The sequence below is a fragment of the Cercospora kikuchii genome (genome assembly GCF_019650295.1).
Source record: "Cercospora kikuchii DNA, contig_00008, whole genome shotgun sequence".
Classification (NCBI taxonomy): Eukaryota; Fungi; Ascomycota; class Dothideomycetes; order Mycosphaerellales; family Mycosphaerellaceae; genus Cercospora; species Cercospora kikuchii.
The window spans coordinates 2,132,912-2,156,382 of NW_025408589.1; the positions used below are offsets into that span (position 1 = coordinate 2,132,912).

A 23,471-nucleotide genomic window follows, 5' to 3' on the forward strand; every position below is an offset into this window, starting at 1 on the left:
CAGCTTCTTGTCGCTGCTGCCCCTCACCATAGCACCGCTGCCTCGATGGGCTTCCACGACAACGGCAGAGAAGTCGCCAGGATGAAAGAAGCGCAGCTCGAAGCGGGAGATCTGGAGCCGGTGCGCTTGAATCTCCTGGCTCAGGAGGATGACATAAGACGACAGCAGCAACAACAGCAAAGGCAACAGCAAGGAGACAATGTGATCAGGATACAGGACCTCGCAGCGCAAGCGAGCATGCGCGCGGGAGAATACTACGAGAGGATAGATCCTCATGTGCAGACGGCGCGGGCACACGCTTCACGAGTATTTGCTCCTGTGGCGAAAGTCCTCGCGCCTGCAAGAAAAGCCATTGCTCCAGCTGCGGCCGCGGTAGCACCCCTGGTGGGAGTCCTCGCGCCCGTGGCTTCGATGTTCAGACCTTCATTCCTGCCCAAGCAAAACACAGGCGGACACCGGAAGTTGAGGAAAACAGCATACCTGGATGGGATCAGAGGATTCGCAGCATTGATGGTGTACTGCCTGCATCATCAGCTATGGGCTCACGCGTTCTACGATGGATCGCCGGCGCTCGAGAATACCTTTGGATACAATGGCAAATATTACTTGGCGGCCTTTCCATTCATTCGGACCTTCTTCTCCGGCGGGCATTTCTCAGTGTCCTGCTTCTTGGTCCTTTCAGGATACGTTCTGTCTGTCAAACCACTGCAGTTGATGAGACAAGGCGAATACGTGCTGTTGGGCGATAACGTCTCCGCTTCGCTGTTCAAGCGCTGGCTGCGACTGTACATCCCCATCATCATTGTATCCTTCATGATCATGTGCACACCACATTTTTTCGGCATACACATGAGCTTTGAGCCACAAAAGTCATGGAAGGACGAAGTTTGGAAGTGGTACTGCGACTGCAAGAATATGTTCTTCATCTGGGACACTGGCAACCGCGTCATCAATGACTACCACCCACACATCTGGACGATTCCGGTGGAATTCAAGGGCTCCATCACAATCTACACTGCACTTATGGCGGTATCGAGAATGACACGAGACGGCAGATTGTTCGCGCTTTGTGTGCTCTGGTACTACTTCATGTACATCACGGACGGGTCATATTACTGCATGTTCGTGTCTGGTATGATTCTTTGCGATCTGGAATTGAGAGCCGCAGAAGGAACACTTCCACGCTGGATGAAATCCTTGGAGCCATACAAGAAAACGATATTCTACACCTTGTTCACTGTTGCGATTCTGCTTGGTGGCATTCCCTCGCACTCCATCGAAGTGAACCTGCTCAAGAGCAGTCCTGGATGGTACTATCTGGCATGGCTCAAGCCCCAAGCTGTTTTCGACTTCAGATGGTTCTTCCTGCACTGGGCAGCTGTATTCCTGGTGGCCTCAGTTCCACATATCAACTGGGTCAAGAAGTTCTTTGAGACTCGCTTCTGCCAACACCTCGGACGCATCTCTTTCATGCTCTACCTCATGCACGGTCCTGTCCTTTGGATATTGGGAGACAGACTCTACTGTGCCGTCGGCTGGACCATTCCCGGTCACCACATCCTCCTCATGCCTTGGTGGGTCGGTCGTTTCCCTCTTCCGAAATGGGGACCAAAGGGGTTGGAGCTGAGCTTCATCGCCTGCCAATTCATCTTATTGCCAGTTACGATGTGGGTGGCAGAAGTCATGACGATTGTCGTCGACGACAGTGCCATCAAGTTCACGGCATGGCTATACACGCGATTTTTGCCAGAAAAGCCATCTCCGAAAGCTGTTACGAGTCAGAGCGAAGAGAAGACCAGTTCATAGCGCTGCGAGAGAGTAACACAGCCTCTCATGATAATGTGATTCATTGTACAACTGTTACCACAGCCAACTCTCATCCGTCTCCACTTCATGTCTCTCAACAACAACCAGCAATCGCGATCGCTATCTCGATGGATGTTTAACAGCGACCTCGTAAAACTTGCGATCACATGCATGAAAAATTTGGGAAGCTGCTCCGAATGATCGTGCAGTAGTCCTGTAGCTCCAGGCCCGCCTCCAGCCCGACCGCAACTCAATCAAGCTTAACTATGCCTAAAGCAAGCATAATCGTCTCCGCTTCATAGAGTGGTCGAGATCAGCCACTTGGCTTGCCTTGCGGGGAAATGCGGAAGTTGCCTTGAGGAGTAGGACGCCTCAAAAGACGCAGGCGTAGACGAGGCGCACGCGAGGTACGAGAGCATCGAGCTTACGGTGCTTGTCAATCCTCCAAGCATGGAGCTACGATCGTCACAAGACACCGAGCGGCGCCCGCAGATGGGAGTAGCCGCCGGTACCACTCATTGACATTGCAAATCAGAGAGTTTGCTAGGCCGAGGCTTCCTGCTTTGGAACGGCCGAGCCAGCCAATCTGGGGTCCCTTTCGGTGCTGTGACCTTAGTGGCTTCCTACTTGACCATGACGCCGGCGAAACCGAGTCTGGAGATGTTGGAGAAAAGGTGGAGTTCTCCGAACAAGCCAATAGCAAAGGTTCTTTGTAAATTGGTCTATGGCCTGTGATGATGGAGTTGTCATTCATAGCGCGGACGAGCATTCGATCATATCTGTCGCTGTAGAAGCGCTAATTCTGATCATCTCGAGCTCATCTCTCAACATCCTCGCCAGCAATCGCGTCAGGCTCTTTGCGTAGCCATTGCCACCTTACTCACCTTCTACCAATACCACCCACAAGAGCAACGCAACAATGTCTTCTTGGGGATCAGCACCACCCTCACCTACCATCCCAGGTAGCCCAGGCCTGCTCTCTGAAAAAGCCTCAATGGAGCGACAGTCCTGGACACCACGCCGCTCCCGCAGCCCGATCAGAGGAAAACGCGGTCTCGCACCTCTCCTTGCCCTCATGCTCGTGGCCGTCGTCTTCATCACCACAATGTCTCTCCGACCACACTACACAGTCGATGCAGCAGAGTGGATTCAGAAGCAATCAGCTCAACGCTTCAAGGACGCTCAACTTAAACTGAAAGGCACCTGGACGGTCTACGAAGAGAAAGATTTCCCTGTCAGCAATCCTTTGATCACTGTCGCAACGACTGAAGAGGATTCCGGCTTGCGACAGACACATCCTGAACTCGAGGAGGCGACTTTTGATCCTTTGGCTCCTAAGCCTACGCCTGAGTTGTCGGTTACTGGACAGCCGGTGCTGCACCAAGATGTTGTGGTTTGAGAGACTCGCATCATGCGCATCAAACATACGCAAAACAACAACGCAGCGTGATGCCATCACGACACAAAACCTCCAACGCGACGAACAAGTCAGCGATTCATCGCGTCGCCTAGACGCTCCCAATTCCAAAAGCCATTCCTCGGCGCATCCGGATCTGCAGAACCGAGAGGGGCTACCGGGACCCTCCGTTTGGTTGTCCTGTGGTTGGTCTCGGCAAACTGCACTCCGCATTAAACGCCACCAACGCAGCTGGCTTTATGCGATGCAGCTAGGAGATTATGCCTCGAGCTTTGGACCTGCATCGTGCGACACTGTCACAAATTGGCGTATGCAGCTACTACCACATCTGGTCTGGGAGCTGGTGCCGTCACACCGGATATGATGTGCTGTGGCTTAAGAAGGGAAGGAAAGGAGAGAAAGAATAACGAGAAGGATGAACACAGATGAAGAATGATGGAAGATGATCATGTATGGAAATACGATGGAGAAATGCTTGCAATGTAAAACAACATAAAACTAGAGGCACACCAAGGATGACGAATCGGTACGACTGCAATACAAGCACAGAAAAGAAAAAACAGAATCAAACATATATTCAACGAAATGAATTACGAACAACATATTTCATCAATCAAATCACCAAATCCTAGTCATCCTCGCTTCTCACTTCACTTCACTTCACATCATGCAACCGACGTACAACTAACCACAAACCTCCCATCCTTCCTCTCATTGGTACAAACCGTCTCACTCGAAGCATCAAACACAAACTCAAACTTCCCATCTTTCGTCGCAGATAACACGAAATTCGCACTCGCATTCGCAGGATCAATTCCAATTCCCGCAGAAACATTCAATTGGTTTTGTGTGATGTTGAATCCTCCCCCGAGACCGAAGTCTGCGGATCCGCCCGTTAAACCACCTATATGGGGCGTTAGATCACGCTTTGGACGATGGGTAGTTGTGAGATGTGGAGAATGAGAGGATGATGGATCAAGGGAAGGAAATAGGTTTGGCGTACCACCATAAGAAACATTCTTCGTCCAATTGATTCCGCAACCTATTCCGACGTCGCCGAAACCGTCCAAGTTTCCGTTTGCGGCTACGCTGCCTGTTCCGCCCGTGGCGTTGGAGGTTTTGCTGAGGGTGTTGACTTTTACGCCTTCGTCGTAGTCACCGATCTGGAGCTTCAGAGCGTTCGTGCCTGCGAGCAGGCCGCCTAGGAGGAGAGCTTGTTGGATTGAGGATTTCATATTGGCGGGTCTGGACCGGGTGGCCGTGTTGCAGAACTTCCCGTGTTGTCACGAGGGCTTCACTGTACTCCGTAATGGATACTGGAGGCTGACGGCGTAACGATTGTGTCAGTCCGTCCGAGAAAACGAGCGAATACGGTGGGCGGTGTTTGACGGCGTCGGGGATAGCGACAGCGGAGCGGTGCAACAGCAGACAGCAGTGTAGGAAAGGAATGTGTCGTTCCGTATGCTTTTAACTTGGACATGGATCGTTCACTAATCGGACATGGCCCCTAGCATACACATGTCTATCCTGGACAATCATCCTAGTAGTCTGTCAGCATCCCCGAAATTTGGTCTCACTTGGCTGTTCTGGGGAGCCTCGTATGCTTTATCTGGCCTTGGCAGACACGTTGTAGGATTATGTCTGCGAGGTATTGAAAAATAAGGCTATGGAACGAGATGGCGTGGAGAATTGGCACGCTGAGCATAAAGATGATCGCTAATGTGCGGCAGCGCAAGCAGTCCAAGCATGTCGCGGGAAATCGTGCAGTATCTGACTCAATGCTAGCAGAACTTTTGGTATATACAATGCATCCGAAAGATGTTTTCGAAAGCAGTTTCGAATCATTGGCGGTTGTTAGGGTCGTTCGTTGTCCCACTTGTCCCGTTCGTATGACCAGTCGTCCACGCCTTCGGAGGTGTCAGTCCAAGTTTCTCCGCTGTTCCCTCGGTCTGCTCGGCAGCTTCATTGACCTTCTCGATCTCAAACCCAGCGATGGCCTTGTATGCCAGTCCGATGCCTTCCAGCTCGTCTTGAGGTATGATGTCGTTGATGTGCTTGAAGCCATCTGGAGCTCGCTCATATGCCACTTGCATGACATGATCAGGCCCGTTGCCTCGATTGGCCATTACGATTTTTGCAGTTACTGGCAGTCGTTCGTCTTGGTAAGCTCTCAAAGCGGCCGGTATCGATTCGATGTCGCCAGCTCTCCAGCTGAGAAGGTGCTTTGTCAGCGAAGCAGCATCTAGGATAGCTTGCGAGGCTCCGTTGGATCCGATGGGGTACATTGGATGAGCAGAGTCACCCAGCAATGTTAGTCTTCCAAACGTCCATCTGTCGACGGGGTCTCGGTCGCACATGGGATATTCAAACACTTTCTCCGTCTTCTCAATCAACTCCGGAACGTTCAGGAAACCAAACGTCCAGTCTTTGAACTCTCCAGCAAATCGTCCTTTAGGCACAGACATCAACCAATCTCCGGACTTCACAGGTGGCGTCGTATCAGGATCATTCTCGTCACGCACCCTCAGCTCAGCAATCCAGTTGACCATAGATTTCGATCCAGCTTGATCGTGATAATTTATGATCGGGTAAGCAATAAACTTCTGATTTGCATGTCCTGACCAAATCATACTCGCCGAAGTCAGAAATGGTTCTCGTTCAAGGTAGCCTCGCCATAGAATTCGTCCAGAGAAATGCGGAGGTCCTTCCTTGGGATAGAGAATGCTTCGAACTTTGGAATTGATACCGTCAGCCGCAATGACGATATCCGCATCAACCTCTGCATTGGTAGCAGGAGCTCCCGTCTTCTTCTGAATGAATCGCAACTTGACAGGTTTCGAAGTATCTTCTGTGTTTTCAAAACTCTCCAAGCAATGATTGAGATGAATTCGATCCTCTCCCAGACGCTCCTTCACAGCATCAAGCAGAAGCATCTGCAGGTTACCGCGATGTATGCTGAACTGGGGTACTTTGTATCCGGCATATTTTCCGCGTGGCTCGCTTATGATGGGGTTGCCGAATCGATCGTAGTAGTTTAGCTCTTTGGTCTCCACTCCTGTATGCTGCAACGCTGGTAAAAGTCTGAGGTTGCGCAGGATCAGCACAGCGGAGGGTTGGACGTTGATTCCAACGCCTAGTGAAAGCAGTTGTGTAGATGCTTCATACAAGTCGATGTTCCGAAAGCCATGGGCGTGAAGTTGGAGCGCAGTGGCCAAGCCTCCAACGCCGGAGCCGATGATCTTGATCGCGGGATCCGATGTCATGCTTCTGTTTTCAGTATCGTCTTTTCAAATCCGCTCCAGGGATGACTAGAGAAAGTTGTTCAAGTGCATTTTTTATGAGTGCGCCAGTGGCTCTATGAGTGGCCCGATGCCGGTCTTGTGGAGAGGCTTGGAAGTCTAAGAAGCTCGGCAGTCGCAACGGCACGTCTTGCTTGATTCAGTGGTCAGCATTAACGCCAGGGCGTCGCTCGACAGTGTACAATCAACATATGAGCGCATCGTAAGCCACTCGCCGAAATGGTTCAATTGTGGACTTCAGGCTGCTCCAATCACGCTCGACAAAGTCAACTGTGGGCTGCCTTGGGCGGAGGAATTAGTGGAAAAATGGTTTCTTCATCGATCATTGCGTCTATATTGGCACTTCACGTGCGTCGCGTGGGCCCTAAAGTCATGCCCTTGAGTCCAGTACGTGAACAGTGGCTTTACTGTCGTGCAGTGCTTGTAATTGGCGGCTGTTCTGCAGCATGCGCAAAGCGTGTTGACCCAGATAACCAGGTCCCTGGCTCGTCTACCACCGTTGCTGCGCTGTTTGATCATTAACCAGCTAGAGACTTTATCATCGCGCTCTCTGAGTGATTTGTCTCGTTCGGAGACATCGAGCGTCGAGCTGTTATGGGCAGATAGTCGACAGTGGCCCGTATTTCCGCAGCAAGCACCGTGGAAGCAGGTGTGATGCTTCGCACTATCTCCAAGCGCTGAGCTACTGCCGTGGGAAGCAGCTTCACTCGTCTATATCATCCAAGAGGGCACAACCATCATTCGTGCAGCCGTGTGCACTCATTTTCCAGGTGACATTGGGTTTGCAGCTGCATCACAGCCAAATGTGTCGTCTGTCGGGCAACGACTTCGAGGACTGTGAGCTGTGATATAGCAGCAACAGATGAGCCATGACTGAGCAGGCTAGAGGGTTGGAGTTGGGTGTCGCAGATCTGTCCAGTATCGATTGAGAACCTACAATTTTGACGAATGCCACAGCGCATTTTAGGCAAAGTGAATGTTCTCGCTGTTGAACCCGTAAAGCAAGCGCAAGAAGTCGCCCTCGTCGCACATGCGAGCACGCTTGTCCGCAAGATCGTTGTCCTCCAGGACTTTCTTCACCTTGCTGCGCACCAGTTCAGCAACCTTGCCCTTCTTTTTGCGATTGGGGTTCTCCGCTGTCTTCTTTAATCTCCGATCCATCTCCTCTTTGAAGAAATCCGGCACGTCATCATCCTCATCCACCTCCATGAGCCCATCCATCTCTTCATCTTCTTCAGCGCCGCCGTCCATGTCCATGTCCTCGGTGCCATCCAAAGGTCCGTCGTCCAGCTCGATGCCATTTTGTGAGCAGAATGTACGGTAATTCGACGTGAGCATGTCCATCACGCTCGTTGTACCCAGAAATCCACTTCGCAGCACCTTATTCTTCCTCACGAAGCAGATTCGCAGCAGACCATCCCACTCATCGTAGCTGATTTGCGGCCTGGGATTCTTTGGCGATATTCTCACAACATTCGACTCGACCTGTGGAGGTGGGTTGAAGTTGTTCCTCCCTACCTTCATGACATGATCCACTTTCGACCACATTTGGCAGTTCACCGACAGCCTGCTGTATAGCTTATCACCGGGCTTCGCGAACAGGCGCATGGCGAATTCACGCTGAAACATGAGCACGCAACTCCTCGGACTCGGACTGGTGGCTAAGAGTTTGAATGTGAGTGGGGAAGAAATCTGGTAGGGCGTGTTCGATATGCAGACGTCGAAGTACGGCAGTTCCGGCATCTTGATCACGTCTCCCAGTATCAGTTCGAGTTTCTTCGCAGCAGGTGTCCCTTGAAAACGCTTGGTCAATTCTGCAGCCATACGAGGATCTTGCTCCACCGCAATCACTTTCTTCGCCTTCTCCAGGATTCGTGTTGTCAAATTGCCTGTTCCCGGACCGACTTCCAGTACGATATCAGACTGTTTCACATCGGCCTTGTCGACGATCGCCTGCGCTACACCAGGATTTTTCAGGATGTGTTGACCAATGTCTGTGTTCATTTTGAAGATGTTGTTCGCTGTTGCGGATGACTTTGCCTTGCGCGCGGCCGCGCCGGCATATGGATCGGGTTTCGAGACGCCATTGACGCTGCCTGTGCGCGCGGATTTGGGCATCGCGGCGGTGGTGGAGGAGGTTCGTGTGGGAGGTGGTGGTAGCGGTGTTCGAGTCTAACATTTTCGATATCGATACGGCAGCTGTGACCCTGGTTTTGTGCCGCGAGCCGAGCCGGTAACTCAAAAGGCTCCGTCCTCCGACCCTGGTCTCACGTCGTTTCCTTCCTGGCTTCCTCTTTGCTGCGACAACCATCTATTCGGATCTGCTCGTTGTTGCAGTGAACTGGACAGTTCTCTTGCTAAGCAACGTCAATCATCATATGAGATGCAGCACGTCACATACATTGTCGCAAACGTGCGAGCTGATTACGACACGTCAACGCCTCCGCACTGCGTCTCTGCAGCGCAGTTTCGCCGAGATGTTTTTGGAAACTGTACGGACGTGCACCGCCAGAATCTTCGAAGCAAACAATCGATAACTGCGCACTAGCAGGGCTTCTGCCGTTGCTGACAATCATGATTCGCCATCGACAATGGCTGATGCGGATGCCTCCACTGTCTAAACTGAGGCCAGGCGTCACTGCAGAAAGGTAGGAAACTGCCTCGTGGTCGTGACTGCTGACGACGTCTCCGGCGATTTCTACCAAATCACTCTCCTACTTGTCCTCTACCCAATCGACACCCCATACAATTGACCAAGCAGCATGATCAACACAACCTGGACCGCCCCCTCCCTCTGGACGCTGTCCTGCATCATCCTGGTCGTCTATGTCCTCACCCTGTTCCCAATCGCATACATATTCTACAAGCACAAGAAACGCGGCCTTCAAGCTTGGATCCACCTCACCATCTTCGTCCTTCTCCAACTCGCCGGCTATGGAATCATAGCAGGCGTCGGACAAGCAAGTGCTCCGCCATTCTTCGCCCCAGTTCTAGCGTCCATCGCACTGTCACCGCTCATGGTTGGCACAGCAGCAGTCCTCCATGAATGGTTTACTACTACGCGGGTTGCCAATGTCGAGAAGAACCAGGCAACGGCGCAGTGGTTGCTGAACGCATTCCACCTCATTGGAATATTTGCACTCGGACAAATCCTAGCTGGCGAGATTCTGCTGGGTCAAGGAGGTGCTCCTTCCTTCGCACGGCCTCTACTTCAGTCTGGGGCTTTCCTACTCTCAGTGCTGTTCCTGACACTCTGCTTTGCGACTTTTGGACTCTGGTGGCATCATTCAAAAGGAAGCTCCTCGTCGCTGATCTGGTCTGTGCTTCTTGCTCTACCTTTCCTCGGGCTTCGCTACGTCTACGAAGTCGTCACGGCTTGGGATGATGCCCCGGACCTTAACCAGATCTTCGGTAGTCTGACCTACCGGGCGGCATTGCAGGTCGTGCCACAGACTGTTGCACTTCTGATTCTGATCGTGGGCGCTGTGATGGCACGAAATGTCAACGAAGACACGAGACTTGGTCAACACGAGCCGATTGGAGAGCCCTTGGACCATGCTGGGAGCGAGGAGCAGGACAACAAAGGCTGAAATGGGACTTGATTGGAAGACTGTTAGTTTCGCTGCATTCGCCTGCTGTTGTGCCGAATCACACTGTGGCCTCCTCGTACGTCTCTCGAGCAGACCGAGGATTCCTCCAAATCTCCCGGACTCGATCCTCTGACGCGCACGACCTTAAAAGTCGTTGCCGACTGCAGAGCTGAAAGGTTGCGTCGACCCAGACCGCACGCTAGAGGTCAATTACCAACACAGGGCATCAAATTCAGCCACTTCATTACCGACAAATCATTCCCCAAATCGAACGGACACCGGGTACTCAGCGGCTAGGCTCCATCTGGTGGCGGACATATGCCACAGAGATAATAGAACTCCCATCCAGCTGCATTATCGGTGCATGCGCAGTGAGCGTCATGACACCACATTGCAGGTGCAAGAATCCTCGTGTGGTCCAATTCGAGATGGATCGGGGCACGATTAGGATGGTGCAATACCGTCTACTCTGGCCAATGTTTTTGGAATGATGAACGAGGTAGACAGAACGAGAACGAATCACGATTTTCCATGTTTCAACATCACTACTCAAATGCAAAGTCTGACCATTCTTCTCCCTCTGATAATCCCTTCGTACCCATCTCTCGTCGGTTTTGAATTCACTCTCCAATAGCATAAACCAGCTTCTTCCCGCTGACTCTTCCCTGCCTTAATTCCTCAATCCCCTGCAACACACCCTCCAACCCTTTCCCACCCAAATTCTTCTCCTGCGGATGCGGCACCAACTTCCCCTCCTTCAACAACCCCTCCGTCAACTCACAAAACTTCTTCGAAAACTCAAAATCCTCCGGCTTCGCAGCAAATGAATGTCCCATCTTCTCAAACGCTTCTCCCACAACAGTATAACCCAACGTATGCTTATTCTCGACATCTTCTCTCGTGTGCTTCGCTCGGAGGAGGTAAGAAATTGCTCCACCTTTAGTGGAAGAAATACTTTCTTCGCAGATTTGAGGGGAGTTGTGTTCGGAAATGCAGTCAAGGACTATTTGGAGAGAATCGTTTGTGTATGAACGGATTTTGGCAGCGCATTCGGGATCTTTGTATGAGAAAACTTGTTCTGCTCCGAGAGATTTCAAGAGATCGAAATTTTGAGGCGAAGATGTTGCTATTACGCGTGCACCCGAGAGTTTGGCGTATTGGACTGCGAGTGTTCCTGTTGCGGTGCTGGCTCCATAGATCAAGACGAACGTCCCTGCGAAGCTTTCCTTTCTGTTCGAGGTGTCGTTTGGTAATGGGAGGCCGAGGGATTGGTAGAGTGCTTGACCACAGGTTATGACTCCTGCGCCTAGAGTTGCGGCTTCGAAGGAAGACATGGATTCTGAAGGGGAGATTCCGAGGTCGCCTTTTACCATGGCGTATTCGGCGAAGGCTCCGTCTTCGTGTTGGGAGGCGTTGCCGCCGTGGACGAAGGTTGCGATGCGAGAGCCTTTGTTCCAGGGTTTGGTTACTTTGGGGCCGATTTCGATGATGGTGCCGCCTAAACAGAGAAGAGAAATGAGTTAGTGACTGCTTCTTGGGGTAAGAGCTGAGGATGATCATGGAGAAGACGTACATAAATCAACACCAACAGTCTCTCCTCCTTTGCCGATTTTGTAGATATGTTTCCTGTTCGAGATCATTAGCCTCCACTGCAATATGTTTCTGCAAGTTGCTTCTACCAATCCGTCGGATTCAATGCCACAGCGTCGACTTTGACCAGCATGTAATCATCCCTCAGCTTCGGCAGAGGGACTTCTCGAATTTCAGCAGTATTCTGCTCTGTGATCTTGATCGCCTTCATCTTGCTCGGAAGTGAGTTCGCCATCCTGAAAAAGGAGTATCAAAGCTGCTTCAGTGTGAACTTTCTGGACCTCCGATCAGTATGGCAGATTGTGAAGTTACACTTTTCAAGAACGAGGTGGTCGAAACAGTCAATTAGGAAGAGAACTCAGTGTCTCAGACAGGAATACAAACAACGGAGAATCATTCAATCTGAAATATTCGTCACATCATGATGGAGATCCTTTGCTTACAAACTCTCGCCCACATGGTCAGTTTACTGATCCTGCAGCGGGGCGATTCGTGCTAGGAGCTTGGTGCGAAACGATTTTTGTGCTGCGAGCACGCGGGGTACATTTGAGCAGGAATTCAGAATATGACGTGTGGTTCCATTGAATGCAAAGATTCGGCCTCGGAACAACTGTGAGTTAGGGCAATGAAGCGGTGACGAATGAAGAGGTAGTATAGAGGCAGGGCTTTGTCTCACCAACATGGAGCTTCGATGTGCAATGGTTCAGTTGAAGCTGGGTCATTCTTCGATCAAGGTTGGCAGATGGTTATGGACTACCTTCTGGGTCCTGCCACGCTCTTGCTAGATGGCCGCGAATGAGTACGATACATGCTAGTGGCCGAGAGCTGCGGAGCGAAATCTGTCAACGAGTTGATCGATCGTGAGCAGATGTAGCACATCGACCCCATCGTCGCCACAGTCTTGTGCTCTCCGTGATATGGTGCCAAATGCGGAGCCGCATGACAGCATAATTCTGTCGCCAGAGGAGGTTGATGTTGTGTTCGTAATAAGCGCCTATCATATCGTTCGTAAACTTCTGTACAAGGTATTGTGCCACCTGAGCCCATGGTATCTTTCACGAATTCTCCAAAGTCCAAGTCATTTTCCTACAATCTGCACCTCGCGACAATTCTTCTCCATTAATTACCTCACAACCGGAGGAGGGCCCTTCGGTGGCTCGTACACGCCCGCCTCTTGGTTCCTGTATCCGCCATACGTCGAAGAAGGCTGCTGCAGCTCCACATCATTGCCGTATGGTCCATTGTGGTTTTGCTGTCCGTATTGGCTGTTATTCGGTGGAGGCGTGTATGCGGGCGGAGGGTTGTTGCTGTTGTTGTAGTATGGTTGTGAGTTTCCGTAGTATGGCTGTGCATTCTGGTAATATGGCTGCTGATTCGTGTACTGCGCAGGCGCATGCCCAGGCGGTGTTCGTCCTAGTGCCCAGCCTGTTCCTCTGTACGGATTATGGCCCAGCTTGCGACGGCGACGGGCGGAGATGCAGCTGCGACGGATGTCAGCTTATGGTCGCAAAGTGGCCAAGTTTGCGATGTTGGCTTACCTGAATGCGAAGAACAGCAGAAAAGCGGCAACAATGATGAGGGCGAGGACGAGCCATCGCACCCAGCTGTCCCAGGCGCTGTCGTAGCATCGAACGTTGCCAAATGCGTTAACGTAGCAGCTTGACATGCTGGTCAGCAGTGGCTCTCAAGCTCCGGCGTGGCTGTGGTTGCTGTGCGGAACAGGGACCGGGGCAGAGCTGGAGGACGGGAGACAGAGATGCTCAGTGTATGTGAATAGTGGCGAGAACGCCAGCAAGAGGGGGAGGCGTGCAGATATGTTGTGAAGATGCTTGGATGGACTGTTGCCGCGCACTCGCGTGGAATGGTCGCGAAGGACCACCAAACGAAAGGCGCAGCAACGCTCCGGCCCACCAGGATCAGGCGCGACAAGACATCGGCCAAGACTTCGTTCGGGCTCTGGGCGGGTCGGGCGATGGGGAAGGCAGTACTCACTCGTCGTCCAGCTCGCGGGTGTTGTTGTTGTCCTGTCGACTCGTGAGACGCGGGAGATCCATACTGGCGATGTGCTGTGGAAGAGTGTCAGAGTGTAGAGACCAAGGTCAGCAGCAGAGGACTAGAGGGCATATATGACGCGGCGAGTCTTTGCCCATCATGCTCGTTGCCATCGTCAGCCGATGTGTGGCTCAGCCAAAACGTGACCCTTGGCTGACTGTCTGCGCGGCTTTCTGCACGGCGGCGGCGCGGAAAGCGCTGGAATGTCTCTGATTTCGCGCTCGCATTCGCGACTTCATGAGTACGGGGATTGGGCTTTGGTGATGGTGCTGCTGGCCATTTCACCGCGCTGCTGGTGACGCTGGCTTGGCCCGGCTTCGTGAGTTCCAGCGCACCTGCCGCGGCTCGCGGCAAGCTAGACGTAGCTTCCGTTTCTGCTCACCCTGGCATCCTGGCGCTTTCATGCACGATGCGTTGTCAATGAGAAGGCTAGGGAGAACTATTTGACTGCCAACCACGAACCCTCTCGTTTGTGCGCTCAATTTCTCTGCTCGACTAATTCCTCGCCGTCCTCGCGCCTGCCATTTGGTGCCGACAAAGAGCTGCCCACGACGCCGCGCCTCCATGCAGGGATGCCATGAGCTATCCGCCAAACTTCTGCACGCGTCTCAAGAAATTCTGCTGCCATTCTACACGAATGGAAGAGCTGTGGGAAGTGTAGAGGACCGATACATGGAGCTTCGACCGATTCGACTGCATACCTATGCTATCTCAGTCCCGCCCACGGAAGTCTCTCGGCCGTCTCGCATGCCTCATTCATCACATGATATCGAACACCAAATCTCCAAACCACCCGTCCATCCTTCGAAGCCGCAACATCTCGCCTCCTTCCGCAGTTTGGAATGGACAACCCAAACGAAAGTCCCTGTCCCGTTCCACAAACACAAATGAAATACAATGAGTTCAGGATGCAACATTTTGCTTCGAAAGTGCCATTGCTGGCTCGCAGCTTTGCGCCGCTGTCCCTATGCCTTCTATGCCGACAAGATAAATGATCCAGATTAAGAAACAGCTACTCGTGTCGTCACCGTCGTCGTCGTCGATGGAGCCATGATCTTCGTGGAGTCTTCGTATGGATCGCGGCCGTAACGTATCGTGGGTCAAACGTAATCAGTAACAACAGACATCACTTCTGCGCTCGCGCAATGAGCCATTGCAGAACCGCATCCAGATTGGTCTCTTCCTTTGCGCTGATGCCGTAACAGCTAACTTCACGGTGCGTGACAGACTTTAGATTCAATGCTGCAATCAGCTCGTCCACCGTCGCGTGACCAGAGAGGTCCGATTTATTCCCAAGCACGAGCAGAGGAATGCCTTCCATGGCCGGCTTGTCCAGTAGGATGTGGAGTTCCTCTTTGGCCACGGGAAGAGCTTCCTTATCTGCGGAATCGACGATGAATCTGCGAACTACGATCAGTCCTTCCGATCGATGTGCGCCTCCGGACGACTTACACGATGGCATTCACACCGCGACAGTACCGCTCCCACATCGAACGAAATCGAGGTTGCCCTCCGAGATCCCAACTGCACTCCGTCAGCATCTCTCGACCATTGCCACCGCGCCGCACACGACTTGAGGACACCAAGTTGAAGCAGTCATCGGAAGCAAGATGCGCACACATACCACTTCAAGGTGACATGACCCTTCTGCACCCGCTTCATGTTGAATCCCACAGTTGGAATGGAGCTGTGCCACCGTATCAGCCTCACATGCGCCTCCATCGACACATAGATCTCGGCACAACCCCTGCCCGGTCGCACAGGATCACATACTCTATCGTGAACTCGCCGCCCTGTACCACCGCGTCAGCTATTAGCAGCGCACTCGAAACACGAGCAGTTCAGGAGCGCTCACCGCCAGGACTCGTAGCAATGATGTTTTGCCGGCGTTCTGGAGCCCGATCATGGTGATGTCCATCTCCGTGGCCCTGAAGTGAGTAAGCAATCCATGTCAGCTTGCGCCTAGCGGTAGGATGCAGTGGTGGCGATGTCGTTGCTGTTGTCGTGATATCGGGGGCGGTGTAGTTCAGGCTGCAAGGCGCCAACTCCGACAACACAACGACGACACAGCGGGGCGAGTCAGTGGGGAGGGAGGGCAGCATACCAGAACAGACTGAGCAGCCAATCATAGATGCGCTTGAAGATGCCCACCATACTGGGCACGTCTTCGGGTGATTTTCGACTTTGGCGCAGAGTGGAAATTCTGGCGCTCGCCTTTTAGGGTCCGGTGCGGAAGTTGGGCCAGTGAAGGAGTGGATGGGCGGCAGGGCGATCGCGAGACAAGGAACCGTTGTCTTGAGTGGACGAGAAAGAATTCGAAGAGCGGGGTGGAACGGGCCACGAGGACACTAGGAGGTAAATCGGAAGGTTAAGGAAGAAGGACCGTCGTGGTGGATGGACGTCTGGTTGATGCTTTCGACACCAGCGGCGGCGTGGGGACGAGGGGGGGGCAGTGGGAGTATGGACGAGCAGCAGAAACGATGATGGCGGCGCGCCGTCTCTGCGTGTGCGCAGTATAGTAGTCAGGTGCAGATGGGGGACTCGCGGGCGGGCTGTCCTGCAGAGCTGCACGAGCTTGGATGCCTGGCGGCCAAAGATGCGCGCTGCAGTGGAACGGTAGTTAGGTCTGCCGGCCGTTAGCTGGTCGTGGTTCTGCTCGTCTGCGCTCGCAAGCAAGCACGCACGCACGCCCACCTCATCACACAGCCCACTTTGTTCTCCCACTTCGAGGTGTCGCCGCGCTGAGATGCGCTATCGTCGGCTAGGCAAGAGCCGACCCGTTATCCCGCGTCACCGGCGTTCGGCTAAAGTGTGCTTTTCGTCAAAAGTTCTCGAGCTTCGTGCTGGTTTCCATCTTTGCATTCGCGACGACGGAGTTGGAGGCGTTCTGCGTGGGTTGACTGCCTGATCGAAGCCACATGTGATCACCTCGCGCTGCCTCTTTCCCCCGCGCAATCATGGCACAACACAGCGTGGCTCGCAGCCAGTGGTCGGAAGAGTACGACACTCTGAAGCGCGAGAAATTGTTCAGAAACCCTCCTTCTGGCAAGAGCGCATATCCGGCACTGCAGGAGGTGATCCGACCACACGTCGACTCCTTTAACGCCATCTTTACCGGCCAGCTGGAACATGGCCTCAAGGACATTGGCACCAAAACTTTCCTCGATGGCAACCCACAAGACGATGGGCCCAAGAATCGATTACAGCTGCGCATCGCCAACGTCTTCCTCGAAAAGCCGCAGTTACCCCCAAGCAACAAAGTCGAGACTATCAAACGAGAGATCCTGCCAGTCGAATGCCGAGAACGACACGCCACATACCGAGGACGATTTCGAGGACGATTAGAGTACCGGGTCAACGATGGGCCATGGAAGGAATCAGTGCGCGACTTTGGCACACTGCCCATCATGTTGCGATCGAATCGATGTCACCTCGAAGGACTTTCACCGAAAGAGCTGGTCAACAAGCGAGAAGAGACGGAAGAGTTGGGAGGCTACTTCATTGTCAATGGCATTGAGAAGCTGATTCGAATGTTGATCGTAAACAGACGGAATTACCCCATGGCAATCACCAGACCTTCGTTCAAGAACAGAGGGGCAACATATTCAGAATTTGGTGTGCAGATACGATCCGTACGACCAGATCAGACGTCACAGACCAATGTGTTACATTACCTGAACGATGGTGCTCTCACATTTCGATTCTCGTGGAAAAAGAACGAATATCTCATTCCTGCCGTGATGGTCATGAAGGCTCTGGTGGACACCAACGATCGAGAGATTTTCGAGGGAATTGTTGGGCCTGCTGGTGGAAAAGAGATGGACAACAAGCAGTTTGTGATCGATCGTGTGGAACTGCTATTGCGAACCTTCAAGGTGTATAACATGCACACGAAGGCACGATGCAGAGCATACCTGGGCGAGAAGTTCCGGCCAGTGCTGGGTGTCCCGGCAGATATGCCTGATGAGGATGTGGGAACGGAACTGCTCAGGAGAATCGTGCTGCCACATCTGGGTTCGTACGATGTGACGGAATCGAACGATATGGACAAATTCCGAATGCTGCTTTTCATGACGCGGAAGCTGTATGCGCTGGTCGAAGGAGAGTGTGCAGTGGACAACCCGGATGCGGTGCAGAACCAAGAGATCCTGCTCCCGGGATTCCTCTACGGCATGATCGTCAAGGAGCGTATCGAAGAATGGTTGACAACGAGCGTTGGCGCTCAATTACGAATGTGGAGTGCCCAGAACTCCTATCCTTCGTTTCTCAGCAAAGAATTCGACCGAGACTTCATGAACAAAGTAATCCGCAGAACGAACGAGAACTTGGGTCAAGGGCTGGATTACTTCATGTCAACAGGCAACCTGGTCAGTCCTTCTGGCCTGGATCTGCAACAAACGAGCGGTTTCACTGTTGTTGCAGAAAAGATCAACTTCTACCGATTCATCAGTCATTTCCGCATGGTGCACAGAGGTAGCTTCTTCGCTCAGCTGAAAACAACGACTGTCCGAAAGCTTCTTCCGGAGAGTTGGGGTTTCCTGTGTCCGGTACATACTCCTGATGGATCTCCTTGCGGTCTGTTAAACCATCTCGCACATAAATGCAAGATCTCCACATCGAACGCAGAGACATCACATATTCCTGCGTTGATCGCACAATTGGGCGTCTCGCCATACTCAGAAGCTTCAACGAACGACAGCGTGTCTGTGCAGCTTAATGGGCGCATTCTCGGCTACTGCTCACCGAAGCAGGCGGAGACGATACGAGACTCGTTGCGATACTGGAAAGTTGAAGGCACGCACAATGTACCTCTGGATCTGGAGATCGGATACGTGCCCCTAAGTACGGGTGGCCAATATCCTGGAATCTACATGTTCTCGGAAGCAGCGCGGATGATTCGACCTGTGAAATACCTACCACTGGAGAAAGAGGATCGTGTTGGGCCGTTTGAGCAGCCATACATGAGTATTGCGTGTACGGAACCTGAGGTTGTGTCTGGAGACTCTACGCACGTTGAATTTGATGTGACCAACATCTTGTCGATCGTGGCAAACCAGACACCTTTCTCAAACTTCAATCAGTCACCACGAAACATGTACCGTAAGTTGAACACCTTCTTCACAGTTTAACACCAACAATGGCTAACACATCCACAGAGTGTCAAATGGGTAAACAGACGATGGGAACGCCTGGAACAGCGCTCAAATACCGCACAGACAATAAGACATATCGACTTCAAACCGGACAGACTCCTGTTGTTCGAACTCCCAAACACAACGAATATGGCCTGGACAACTTTCCCAACGGGACCAACGCAGTGGTAGCTGTCATTTCATACACGGGTTACGACATGGACGACGCTATGATCATCAACAAATCAGCTCACGAACGAGGGTTCGGACACGGAACGATCTACAAGGTCAAGAAGGTCGATTTGAACGAGGACAACAAACGCAGAGGGGCACAAGTAACTTCAATGTTCGGCTTCGCTCCTACGGGGCTCATCAAATCTCAATGGAGGGGAACACTCGACGACGATGGTCTTCCTGCTGTTGGGACAAAGTTGCGAGAAGGCGATGCAATTGCTGCGCATTACAGTGTCGTCAAAGATCCTCACACAGGCGAGTACGAGAACAAAGACGGCATCACTCACATTCACCGATACAAGGACGCTGAAGAGGCGTACATTGAAGAGGTGAAAATCATCGGAAACGAGAATGGAAACAGCGAGCCTTTCCAGGTAAGCAACTACTCCCATTCCCTCAACACCACCATCTACTAACATCATTCTCCAGGCCATCAGCATCCGCCTCCGCATCCCCCGTTCCCCCGTCATCGGTGATAAATTCTCCTCCCGCCACGGCCAAAAAGGTGTCATGTCCCAAAAATGGCCCACAATCGACATGCCCTTCACCGAATCCGGCATGCAACCCGACGTAATCATCAACCCTCACGCTTTCCCCTCCCGAATGACAATCGGCATGTTCGTCGAATCCTTAGCAGGAAAATCCGGCGCCCTCCACGGCCTCGCGCAAGATTCCACACCCTTCAAATTCCAAGATGCCGAAGGTTCTACCGCAGTGGAATATTTTGGCCATCAACTCAAACGCGCCGGATACAATTTCTATGGAAATGAACCCATGTATTCTGGCATTACGGGACAGGAACTTGCGGCGGATATTTATATCGGAGTGGTTTATTATCAGAGGCTGAGACATATGGTTAATGATAAGTTCCAAGTGAGAACTACGGGACCTGTCACGCCACTCACTGGACAACCGATCAAAGGAAGAGCCAAAGGTGGTGGAATTCGAGTTGGAGAAATGGAACGTGATGCGCTGATCGCCCATGGAACATCTTTCCTCTTACAAGACCGGTTGATGAATTGTTCGGATTACACAAAGGCGAATATCTGTAAGGCTTGCGGATCATTCCTCAGCGTACTACCGAGCTCGAATCCTTCATTCTTGACCTCGAGGATGAGGAGGGAAGGCGGGAGAGTAAGATGTAGGAGGTGTGCGAGAAAGGCGACGGAGAAGGATCCTATGAGTTTGTGTTGGTTTGATCGCAAGGGGGAGAAGTGGTTTGGCGGTGATGAAGTTACGACTGTGGCTGTGCCGGGTGTGTTGAAGTATTTGGATGTGGAATTGGCGGCTATGGGGATTAGGATGAAATTTAAGGTCGGGCCTTGAGGATGAGTCGAGGTGAGGTGAGGAGGGGAGGAGAGGAGAGGAGATGAAGAGTGGAAGAGTGTTGTGTGTGCTTTTCTGGGCGTTTCGAAGGGATATGATGGAAGAAGTCTCTCGTGGCATGGCTGGCGTTTTCGAAATGGCTTTCATCGAGCCTGGAGTTGTTTGTCAGAAATAGACCTAGATGGCAGTCGGTAGCGTGTACAACAAAAAGCATCTAGTGGCTCTACGACCTGAAATGCACAAGACGTTGAAACCGCTCTGCTCTTTCGTAGGTTCATTGGTTTATTGATCCCGGAGCAATGGCCTATCTGTCGGGCACGCCACTCACTCGTCTTCTTTCTTCTCACCACTGGTAAACAGCGTGCCCAACTGCATCATCAATGTGCCCACCAGCGTCCCGGTGCCGCTTTCCCACCTCCTGCCGTCGCGTGCTCTCTTCTACGAGTTCACGTTTGTCGGACGTTCTCCTGTGGTTTCGTCGCTGTTCTTATCTATATCACGAAACAAATAGCTTGAAATGCCCCACAGGGTTCGGAAAGCCTCGACACGATCATTGACATCTAACAAGTCATACCACTTGGTTCGCTGCAGGAGTGGTCGTGACCAGTCTTCATCAACCGACGGATCAGGTACTCTTTCTGTTTCCAGGTAGTCGAGGTATGCCCCGTGCACCTTTAATTTGAGGATGGAGATGTGATGATTGAGCGAAGAGATCATGAATGCCTGTCGTAGTCTAATCAGCATCAAGATACTCGTGCCCTCACACCACACCATGTAAAGTATAGGCTGCCCTAAGGTCAAAGTCGGAAAGATCCCCGACTTGGTAATGCAAGGCTGGGGTAACTCACTTCATCGTATTCAGAGTTTGGATCCTTGCCAATCGCTTCATAACCCATCTTCACATCCCATGTCGTGCTGCCAGGCCTGAGCTCTTTCCACAGCATCGCTGGGGTCTTCTTCTTGGGCCGTCTTGCAGATTCGCGATGCACGGAAGCACTAGCCCTCATGTTCTCTGCAAGCTGTAGGACGTCTTTGACGAGGGCTTCATTGTGAGCGTCCTGTGCCTGAATTTAGCGATTGCTTGTTGCTCTCAGAGTGAAGCATGAGGTACCTCCTGTTTCTCGACTTCGCCTCCCGGTCCACCTCCCCATCGTGGCTTCGATGTCCACCATTGTCCATCTCCGGGGATTGGCGCGACCCTGCCTTCTCGACGTCGCTCCTGTGCTAGATGTAGCAGTCCACCAAGTTCCCGGATATAGTCCAGTCGAGCTTTAACTCCCTTTTGCTTCTGATTGAGGTTATCTGCTTCAAAGTCTGTTTCGGGGCGACACTGCACAGTCATGACCGGCCCTTCTAGGAAACCCCCTCGCGCCCTGGTGCGATCTTGAGGCCTGCGATACACGGCGGCTGTTTGGCGCACGGGCACATTTAGCTTGTTGATCCGTAGAAGTGGCATCTGCCGAGGCGGTGCGACCTGGGTGCCGAATGGATATGTCGTCCCATCCACAAATGCCTTTACCATGTCTGCACGGAATTGATCTGGCATGTCGCACCCTGCCGCGGTTCGTCGGCCTTTGTATCGAAGGCGCATCTCAGGTTGCTCATCTTGGTCTTCTTGAGGTAATGGCGTTGATGCTGCTACAGAAATCGCGTCGTCCGAGTCTGCAAGTCCGTTGTTCAATTCTGACTTGGAATTCGCTTCCACGTGGCTTGTCTGCCCCAGCTCAGTCTGCAAGTTCAATATTGAGGGTGTATTGTCAAGTCGGAGCCGCTTGGCGTCTTTCTCGCCATCGTGATCAGGCTTCGGGACAGGGCCTTCGTAGTATTGATCGAGACTGGTGTCCCAGTACTGTGCTACGCTTTCCAGGCCTTCCCAGAATTTGCGCATGTAGGCAACACGAGGTTTATTACCAGCCTTGGTGGTCCTGGTGATGACCCGGATACCGGTATCATTGTCGATACGAAGCTCAGCAAGCCGGTCATCGAATTCCTTGCGTTTCGTAGCAGGAGCTGCGCTAACCTTGGTTGCATCTGCGTAAGATGCAGCATTGCTGGCTTGCTCCGGCGTCAGCGGGGGAAAGTACGAGCTCCCTGCCAAACCTTCAGCACTCTGGTCTATGTTTGCATAATGGGACAGAACGCCCAAAGAGGAACGGCCGTATCAGTGAAGATGCAACATACCATCAGGGGCTGGGGGCAACAGATGTTTGGGATCGCATTCCGGTCCGATATGCACATTCAGGATACTGAGGTGGTCTTCAGAAATGTCCGAGGGTTTCAGAACCCTCGCAAAGAGTGGCTGAATCTTGGGAGGGGCGGACGGTGTGTTCCAGGCATGGCTCGAGGTGCTTTGTCTCTGTGGGAAAGTAATGGGAGTCGGCCGAGGCGGCGGATCTCGTTCTTGGTGGCTTATCAGTTTCGACTTGGCGTTGGAGCAGGAGCGGGCTCATGCGAACGACGAGCAAGGCCCTCACTCACCTCGATCGGGATCGGTGATGTTCAGCCCTACGCCTAGAGTCGAAGTTGAGTCAGCACCTGTCATATCGGCGGCGTCGACAGAACCGCGCGTCTTGCCGTGGCGTTGTGACCAGCGCCGTGTGGCTGCTCCGAACCACGGCGCCCTCGTCGGCCTCCTGGGCGACGGAGGGGGCGGGGTTGCGGCGGCGGCGTCAGCCATGGCCGCGGAGAGGCTTCATCGGCGGAATGAGGGTGTCGATGAGTGCGGTGTGGGCCATGTCCGCTTCCATGAGAAAGTCGCATGGCGGCCGTGGGAGATGTGGAAGGAGCGTGCCTTCCACGCCATCGCCAGAGCATCTGGCTCCGCGTAATATTCATGTTGGCATCGCCGGCGTCCGCCATCTGATCACCCCGGCCGTGTGTGCTGTTGGACGCAGTGCTGGAGTGTGAACTTACCCGCAAACATGGAGCTCATGAACATGATGAGGCTCCTCCCTGCACCGCACGGAACAGCAGCACACGTCGCCGGGTCGGCATGGAGTCGAGGGACGCGGAGGGCAGACGGTGA

General features: G+C 52.7%; 11 protein-coding genes across 13 annotated transcripts; 4 read left to right on the forward strand and 7 right to left on the reverse strand.

Annotated features, from left to right (window-relative positions):
• Positions 1 to 45: 45 nt before the first annotated feature.
• On the forward strand, positions 46 to 1,806 carry CKM354_001201200 (uncharacterized protein; the record flags this gene model as incomplete). The annotated part of the gene is made up of 1 exon (XM_044807521.1): positions 46 to 1,806. One exon carries the CDS (start codon positions 46 to 48, stop codon positions 1,804 to 1,806), a length of 1,761 nt encoding a protein of 586 aa, XP_044663456.1.
• Positions 1,807 to 2,725: 919 nt separating this feature from the next.
• CKM354_001201300 (uncharacterized protein) lies at positions 2,726 to 3,205 on the forward strand (the record flags this gene model as incomplete). Its single annotated transcript, XM_044807522.1, has 1 exon — positions 2,726 to 3,205. The coding sequence occupies one exon, from the start codon at positions 2,726 to 2,728 to the stop codon at positions 3,203 to 3,205; it is 480 nt and encodes a 159-aa protein (XP_044663457.1).
• Positions 3,206 to 3,888: 683 nt separating this feature from the next.
• Positions 3,889 to 4,458, reverse strand: CKM354_001201400 (uncharacterized protein; the record flags this gene model as incomplete). The annotated part of the gene is made up of 2 exons (XM_044807523.1): positions 3,889 to 4,127; positions 4,227 to 4,458. The coding sequence occupies 2 exons, from the start codon at positions 4,456 to 4,458 to the stop codon at positions 3,889 to 3,891; spliced, it is 471 nt and encodes a 156-aa protein (XP_044663458.1).
• A 606-nt stretch (positions 4,459 to 5,064) lies between these two features.
• Positions 5,065 to 6,486, reverse strand: CKM354_001201500 (uncharacterized protein; the record flags this gene model as incomplete). Its single annotated transcript, XM_044807524.1, has 1 exon — positions 5,065 to 6,486. The coding sequence occupies one exon, from the start codon at positions 6,484 to 6,486 to the stop codon at positions 5,065 to 5,067; it is 1,422 nt and encodes a 473-aa protein (XP_044663459.1).
• Positions 6,487 to 7,485: 999 nt separating this feature from the next.
• On the reverse strand, positions 7,486 to 8,640 carry CKM354_001201600 (uncharacterized protein; the record flags this gene model as incomplete). The annotated part of the gene is made up of 1 exon (XM_044807525.1): positions 7,486 to 8,640. One exon carries the CDS (start codon positions 8,638 to 8,640, stop codon positions 7,486 to 7,488), a length of 1,155 nt encoding a protein of 384 aa, XP_044663460.1.
• Positions 8,641 to 9,284: 644 nt separating this feature from the next.
• CKM354_001201700 (uncharacterized protein) lies at positions 9,285 to 10,112 on the forward strand (the record flags this gene model as incomplete). The annotated part of the gene is made up of 1 exon (XM_044807526.1): positions 9,285 to 10,112. The coding sequence occupies one exon, from the start codon at positions 9,285 to 9,287 to the stop codon at positions 10,110 to 10,112; it is 828 nt and encodes a 275-aa protein (XP_044663461.1).
• Positions 10,113 to 10,732: 620 nt separating this feature from the next.
• Positions 10,733 to 11,937, reverse strand: CKM354_001201800 (uncharacterized protein; the record flags this gene model as incomplete). Its single annotated transcript, XM_044807527.1, has 3 exons — positions 10,733 to 11,610; positions 11,686 to 11,738; positions 11,792 to 11,937. The coding sequence occupies 3 exons, from the start codon at positions 11,935 to 11,937 to the stop codon at positions 10,733 to 10,735; spliced, it is 1,077 nt and encodes a 358-aa protein (XP_044663462.1).
• An 888-nt stretch (positions 11,938 to 12,825) lies between these two features.
• Positions 12,826 to 13,368, reverse strand: CKM354_001201900 (uncharacterized protein; the record flags this gene model as incomplete). Its single annotated transcript, XM_044807528.1, has 2 exons — positions 12,826 to 13,183; positions 13,241 to 13,368. 2 exons carry the CDS (start codon positions 13,366 to 13,368, stop codon positions 12,826 to 12,828), a joined length of 486 nt encoding a protein of 161 aa, XP_044663463.1.
• Positions 13,369 to 14,880: 1,512 nt separating this feature from the next.
• CKM354_001202000 (uncharacterized protein) lies at positions 14,881 to 15,908 on the reverse strand (the record flags this gene model as incomplete). The annotated part of the gene is made up of 6 exons (XM_044807529.1): positions 14,881 to 15,154; positions 15,207 to 15,278; positions 15,379 to 15,441; positions 15,528 to 15,547; positions 15,610 to 15,682; positions 15,859 to 15,908. The coding sequence occupies 6 exons, from the start codon at positions 15,906 to 15,908 to the stop codon at positions 14,881 to 14,883; spliced, it is 552 nt and encodes a 183-aa protein (XP_044663464.1).
• Positions 15,909 to 16,711: 803 nt separating this feature from the next.
• CKM354_001202100 (DNA-directed RNA polymerase I core subunit RPA135) lies at positions 16,712 to 20,446 on the forward strand (the record flags this gene model as incomplete). Its single annotated transcript, XM_044807530.1, has 3 exons — positions 16,712 to 18,854; positions 18,911 to 19,494; positions 19,550 to 20,446. The coding sequence occupies 3 exons, from the start codon at positions 16,712 to 16,714 to the stop codon at positions 20,444 to 20,446; spliced, it is 3,624 nt and encodes a 1,207-aa protein (XP_044663465.1).
• Positions 20,447 to 20,884: 438 nt separating this feature from the next.
• On the reverse strand, positions 20,885 to 23,384 carry CKM354_001202200 (uncharacterized protein; the record flags this gene model as incomplete). Of its 3 annotated transcripts, none has more annotated exons than XM_044807531.1 (6): positions 20,885 to 21,169; positions 21,295 to 21,504; positions 21,558 to 22,537; positions 22,628 to 22,846; positions 22,925 to 22,957; positions 23,360 to 23,384. In XM_044807531.1, 6 exons carry the CDS (start codon positions 23,382 to 23,384, stop codon positions 20,885 to 20,887), a joined length of 1,752 nt encoding a protein of 583 aa, XP_044663466.1. The 3 variants fall into 3 exon arrangements, with proteins under 3 accessions (XP_044663466.1, XP_044663467.1, XP_044663468.1); XM_044807532.1 differs by having other exon boundaries at positions 21,295 to 21,510; XM_044807533.1 differs by lacking the exon at positions 23,360 to 23,384 and having other exon boundaries at positions 22,925 to 23,123.
• Between the last annotated feature and the right edge of the window lie 87 nt (positions 23,385 to 23,471).